The 6,291-nt window shown below is 43.9% G+C and overlaps 1 protein-coding gene across 2 annotated transcripts in view; it reads left to right on the forward strand.

The window, feature by feature from the left end:
• Positions 1-6,291, forward strand: part of Slc16a4 (solute carrier family 16 member 4) — a 27,834-nt gene continuing 21,543 nt past the window's right edge. The window contains exons 1-3 of one of the 2 annotated variants that reach the window (XM_023721707.1): positions 1-126; positions 353-379; positions 1,055-1,166. In XM_023721707.1, the coding sequence (XP_023577475.1) occupies positions 1,080-1,166 (87 nt within the window). In that variant the 5' untranslated portion in view covers positions 1-126; positions 353-379; positions 1,055-1,079. Of the gene's footprint in view, positions 127-146; positions 380-1,054; positions 1,167-6,291 lie in introns of those variants that run through there. The other variant, XM_004636897.2, reaches the window with a different exon arrangement.

The following is a 6,291-nucleotide window of genomic DNA, read 5'->3' on the forward strand; positions in this document are numbered from 1 at the left end:
GTCTCGTGGCGCTCGCCGGCATCCTGGGTCCCATCCCCCAGCCTTGAGCGTGCTCACCGAAAGGATTTTCCCCTTGGTTTACTCAACAATTACTTTTGACCCTACAGACAAAATCTCTACCTTTCAGTAAGCCGGGTGGGGGCGGGCCTGAGGCGCTCTCAAGTTTCAGCCTTTCCTCTTCCCGTCGGGAAGTCAAGCCGCAGCCCGAGGGCCCGAACCGCCCTGCCCCGGCTCTGCCGCGCTCGCTGCTTTTCCCAGGCTGCGGAAAGAAACGCCTTAGAAAAGGGGTAGCATTCTAACATCACTTTTTTTTTTTTTTGCTTGCTCCTAAATTGCCATTACCGTATGTGAGAATCCGTTGCTGGAAACTACGTCAAAGGTAAGGCAGAAAAGGGACGGCGTGTGGGGTCTTTTCTCCGAGGCCTGCCGCGACCCGCATCTCTGCTTCCAGCCTGCTCTAAGGACAGCCAGGGCACGCTGCCGGCCAGTATGCGCCTTTCCAGAAAAAGCAGCCCGCCTGCAAGCTAACAGTGAGCAGGGAATGCTGCGTGAGAAGACAGCAGCCACCTCTGACAATTCCCTGCTCAAAACTGTAGCACTGCTAAATAAGTTTCCTACAGACCCAAGACCACCGTTCTACCCAAGACTTACCCTCACCACAACACACTATTAGCTGATATTCCGGTTTCCCAACTGTCCTCCCATCTTTTCTAATCAGAATCCCCTTAAGGAACAGGTCTTGCATGTTATTGCCTGTTCAGTTCCTCACAATAGCTGCAACTTTGCAAGTACTTTGAAGAGGCCTAAACCCAAGGATTCAACCTCCCTCATTTCTCTGCACTCTGGAGCTTGCCCAGTCAGCTTTCACTAGAACTGGCTTGCAGCTCTGGAGATCCGTGTGGAAGGAAAGAATCCTAAACATTAGTCTTTAGTTGCTTGAGGGAGATGCCACTGTAGTAGGGCAGGGCGGGAAAATGTTACAGAGAAGTGGGCTTATAGCACAGTTCAGATCAGTTTCATGATAAGGGACTCAACTGTCTTGGATTCATCACAGGGATCTTCTGTGTGATTGAAACACCATGCTGAAGAGAGCGGGGAAGGCCCAACCTTATAATCAAACCCCTGATGGAGGATGGGGATGGATGGTTGTGCTTCACTTTTTCCTGGTGAGTACTCTCCGCTTGCAACTCCCTGGGCTCACTAGAGAAGAGCAGCCCAGCGTCACCTAGAAAAACCTTCACACTGGAGCGAGCAGAGGTCACCATCCCTAACTGCTGGTCAGAGGCTATGTGGAGCACAAGAGAAGCTCGTATGTCTCCTTGACTGAAAACAAAAATGTCCCAAGGGGGTACTTCACTCTTCTTCACACCCTACTATCTCTTTTTTTTTTTTTAATACCATGTTTACTCCAGGCACATACTTTATTTATTTTTTTTAATTATTTATTTATTTTTATTACATTTATTTATTGTGTGTATGTGTGGCCAGCTCAGCCCACCAGGGGGCGGGGCTGGCTGGCATGTGGTGCTGGGGGATTGAACCGTGGTCCCTGTGCTCTGCTAAGCTTGTTCCAAGTAGATGCTTTAGACCACTGAGCCATCTCACCAGCCCCACCCTACTATCTCTTAAACCTGGTGAATGCTCTTCCCTCCATTTATTGCAACACGGCAGTTAGAATTTAGGAATGATCATCCTTTTAACCATCTACTTGGCAGTGCTAGTGTATCCAGGTCAGATATATTCCTCACAGCTCGCAGCTGCCTCTTTACTGACACGATATGGGGAGTTTCCCTCTCAGGCTTTTAAGAGATCCTCCTGCTTGAGCCTCTGAATACTGGGATTACGAGCATGTGTTTCCACGCCTGACTTCCTGCACGGTCTCCCATCCTTCCAGACACTCTTGGGGATGATGTGTGAGGTAGTGGTGATCGCGCCATCTGCATGCCTACACTGGAATACTGGCGAACACTCTCACCTGTGTCCCCCAACACCCATGCTCCAAGTGGTACTCGCTCCATAGAGCGTTCCAGGTGTGCTGTTAAGTTTGAGATGCACTCAGAAAAACAGCCTTTTCTTCTGATACTTCTCCATGAGCCCTGCAGTAAGTAGCCACAGTGTTAGGATCATAGGTCCTCAGGACTACTGATACTGTACAGCTCTATAAACTCTATGGTGGGAAAATATTTTCCTCTTCCCTGGAGATATACAAGAAGAAAAAGGAGAGGTCCCAGCCAGGATTTATATAATAGAGCACTATCTGTTAAGCATTAACTTCATTACCAATGACTGTAGAATCCTCCCCTCCTCCACCACCACTGCCACCCTAAGAGGTGTTAAAGATGCCTGGAACCTAAGGCCCTTAGTCTCTGGGCCACCTCCTAAACCATGCTTTGCAGGGGTGAAGTTATTAGCAAGGATCTCTAGTTCTCCACTTTAAGGAATCACTCCTCTCTCTGAATAAGAAGTTATTGATCAATTTAGTTGCTGATAACAAAACTCTTTAGGGATTAGATTAATAAATAATGTCCCATTTTCAGAATGTGATGCCTTTTATTAAGACATACAGATCAAGATCTTAACAGTGAACTCGGGCAACTGCTTGCAGTGGTAATGTACCTCAGAGGACTAAGCTTTCGTTTCTGTGAAAGTCTTGTATTTCTTTTCAATACTTCAACTTCTTTAAAAAGTGAGAAATACGTAGAGGTGCTTCCTACTTGAGAAGGTGGGGTTACATTTCTAGCTCACCCTGCTTTATTGGTATATATTTATATAACTTTTCTGAGTCCAGTCTGTTTCATCAGACTGAATGTTCCTCAAGGCAAGGAACACCTGCAGGTACCCTGAGCACTCCTGGCCCTAAGGTTCAGCCCAGACCGTAGGAACTCGGCAACTTCTTGTTAGTGGATGGATGAAATGACAGGCATATTTAGGAATAAGGAAATCAAGGGCCTTGGAAGACATGTTAAGAGCATGTAAGACATCCTAAGAGGATGGGGTGTTAATGAGAAAATTTAAGCACAGAGTGACAGGATCTGCTTTGCATTTCAGAAATGGTCCTGGGTGCAGGGTGGATAATGGATTAGTAAGGGTTAGGTCTTGAGGAAGGGAGATTCATTGAGGGATGCTGTAATAATCCAGGGGAGACAACAATAAGACCTTCTTTAAGGCAGTAACAACCGGGGGAGAGAAGAAAAAAAGATCTGAGCCTATCAGAGTGGTGGACCAAAAGTCCTGGGTTGTTTGCTTGACCAACCTGGAGGGTAATGAGTACTGTTTACTATTTGGAAGATACAGGAAAAAAGGAAATCTGAAGATGGCTTGGATGGTTTAGTCATGGACAATTGAATCCAAGTGCCTTTTAACTGACAATGGGTGTGGCATAGTTTGTGCACATCTGGAGCATAGGATCTGCACACCACCACCATAAATGGTAGTTTCAACTTCATCTTTTTTTTTTTTTTTTTGCGGAACTGGGGATTGAACTCAGGCCCTTGCGCTTGCCAGGCAAGCACTTATTCTACTGAGCCATCTCCCCGGCCCCTGGTAGTTTCAACTTCAGGGGGTGGGCAAAATCACCACTGATGCTGCAGAGGAAGCAGCGGGAATGGAATGAAGTTAGCAAAAAATGAACGTAGGAGATGAACGGAACAGCCTACAGGGACACTGAGAAGCAGAGAAGTGGCAACCCAGAAATCTTCAGGAGAAAATTTCCAGATGCTGCTAGAGGTCACGTAGGAAGAGCTGAGCACAATCTGCTGGCATAGCAACAAAGAAGTCTCTGATAACCTTGATGAGAGTTGATATACCAGAGTGGGAGGGGTTGAAGTTAGTGGCTTCAATTTCCAGTGCAGTGGTAGGATGAAAGAAGTGGGACTACCTCACAGATTCTCTTATAAAGTTTGTCTGTGAAGGTCAGGATAAGCTAGGGCAGTACCAGAGGGACGAAGGGTCCACTGCTCTGATAGGCTCAGATCTTTTTTTCTTCTTTTCCCCTGTTGTTACTGCCTTAAAAAAGGCCTTATTGTTGTCTACTTATTGTTGTCTACTGTTAAATAAAAGCAACTCTGCTAATAATGTATGTTCTGGTTTCAAAATGGGCCGCTGAGGCTGACCCAGTCCCCTCACTCATATCACTCAGAATGAGCTGGTGAGGGAGCTCCTTCTTGTGTATAGGTCTCCTCCAGTGTTCTTGCTGATTCAACCCAATTAACTGATACTACAGGTAATAATGAAAAGAGGGCACTGGAGAATTTCTAGGGATTTTGTTTTACTTGAGAGGGGTATTTACAGAGTCTTATGTGGATGCTAGTAACAGGACTTAACCCCACAGTGTGTGATCCATGGCATGGGCTTAAGCAAATAATACAGGTTATGCCATCTCAGTTAACTAAAGGAAATAGACATTGGGAGAGAATTTTAGTGTCTTCAAGTCAATATAGAAACAAAATGAGAAAATTTCAAGTTAAGGACAGAGAGTGAAGCAGACATGAGGGCTTTGCCCTGGCCTTCCTGATACACAGCATAAGACAGACTCACTTATTAGGTAAGTAACACCTATTCATTACTGCTACTCCCAGATGCCAAAGGCAGGCCAAAGTAAGATTCCAAACTGGAAAACCAATAGCTAGCCAACTTTCGGTGGTTAAGAACATAAGGCATTGGCATCTTAAGAGCACCAGTGCAGAACCCTTGTCCGGAGGAAAAAAGTTTGTATCTGGTTGATGGCAGATCTGTATTTGAAAGAGCGCCATCGTGAGGATGTGGGGGGGAAATTAAAACCTTAGGCGTAAGCAGGAGGACACCCTAGTCTTGTTCATTCTGAAGACACAATCACCACTCTATTTTAGTGAAGGTTAAGTCTAGGTCATTTAAGCTTTGTATATATTTTGTAGTTTGATTTCCTGATAGGTCTTAAGAGGAAAAGTAGTTGTAAATTACCTGAATAAAGGGGCTTGATAAAGTATCTTTTTCACTTTTGAATATATAACCCTGGTGCCCATAATAATGTTCTTTCTAAACAAAGAGAAGCTTTGTACTATTTACCAAATCAGAAAGTGAAAAGAACATCTGAGAAACTTCCTTTCTCCTTAACTTCTGCATACAACCTGTGCACATCATGACTGGCTCTTAGTCCTATGTCCAGGTAAGAAGTCATACCAGCCAGAGGTCTAGGGATGGTGATAAAAGGGGAAGACCTTGCTGAAAATAAAGGAGCTGAAAGAAAGGTATCTAAGGAGTAAGTCTCTAACTATAGTGGATAGATGATACCAATCCCTGCCCCACTCAATTAAAAAAAAAAATAAAATAAAGGAAAGATGAGTTCAAGTCTGGACAAGTTGAGCAGGGTTAGAAAGATAAGGCAAACAATTATGAATTCAAGCTCTTGGGAAAGAACCAAACCACAAGATAATAAAATCATAAATAAATTAATTTATGGCAGTCTTTCAAATACATTTAAGTGGCAAGTATTAAGTACTTTCCCAGAAACTGCTAAATTAATTTACACATACCTATGTGCTAGTTAACATCTCCATTAGCCTCACTTCGCAAAAGTGAGGTTGAACCCCTATGAAGTAGTTTGCTCAAGGTGTCCGGTCACATCTTGGTGAACTGGGCCAGGCTGCATGCAAGCCAAGTTTGGCTGACAGCAGGTCTGTATTTGAAAGAGTGCAATCATGAGGATGTGGGGGGAAATTAAAACCTTAGGAGTAAAATGTCCACAAAGCATGCACAGCGTTCAGTGAAATGAGGGGAAAATATACAAATAAATAAAATACACACAGATACACACACAAGATAATTATACTAATTTATTTTAGTTCATTGAAAAGAAAGGTCTGTTAGGGCTGGCCAAATAGTTCAGCAGATTAAGGTGGCTGCTTCAATCCCTGAGCCTGCCATGCTGGCCCTGCCCCTGGGGCATGCTGAGAGGGCGATTGAGACTGAGCGTGGTGGCATGTATCCGTGATCTCAGCTCTTTGGGAGGCTGGGCACAGGCAAATCACTACGTCCAATCCACGTAGTGAGACCCCATAGACCCTTACTAAAAAATACAACAACAAAAAAAAAGGAAAAGAAAGGTCTGTGCTTATATTTTTCCATCAATATTTCATAGTTAGATCGTATATATTTTTCCATCAGTATTTCATAGTTAGATCGTGTGATCTGAGTAACTACTTTGGAGATAACTACACCCAATGCATTAACCATTGTTACTCTATTGTTTTAAAATTTTGTATCATTGTTTTTACTTTTTGGTTTTTTTACTTTTTTTTTTTTTTTTTTTTTTTT

This window comes from Octodon degus, unplaced genomic scaffold (assembly GCF_000260255.1).
Source record: "Octodon degus isolate 3935 unplaced genomic scaffold, OctDeg1.0 scaffold00084, whole genome shotgun sequence".
Taxonomy (NCBI): domain Eukaryota; kingdom Metazoa; phylum Chordata; class Mammalia; order Rodentia; family Octodontidae; genus Octodon; species Octodon degus.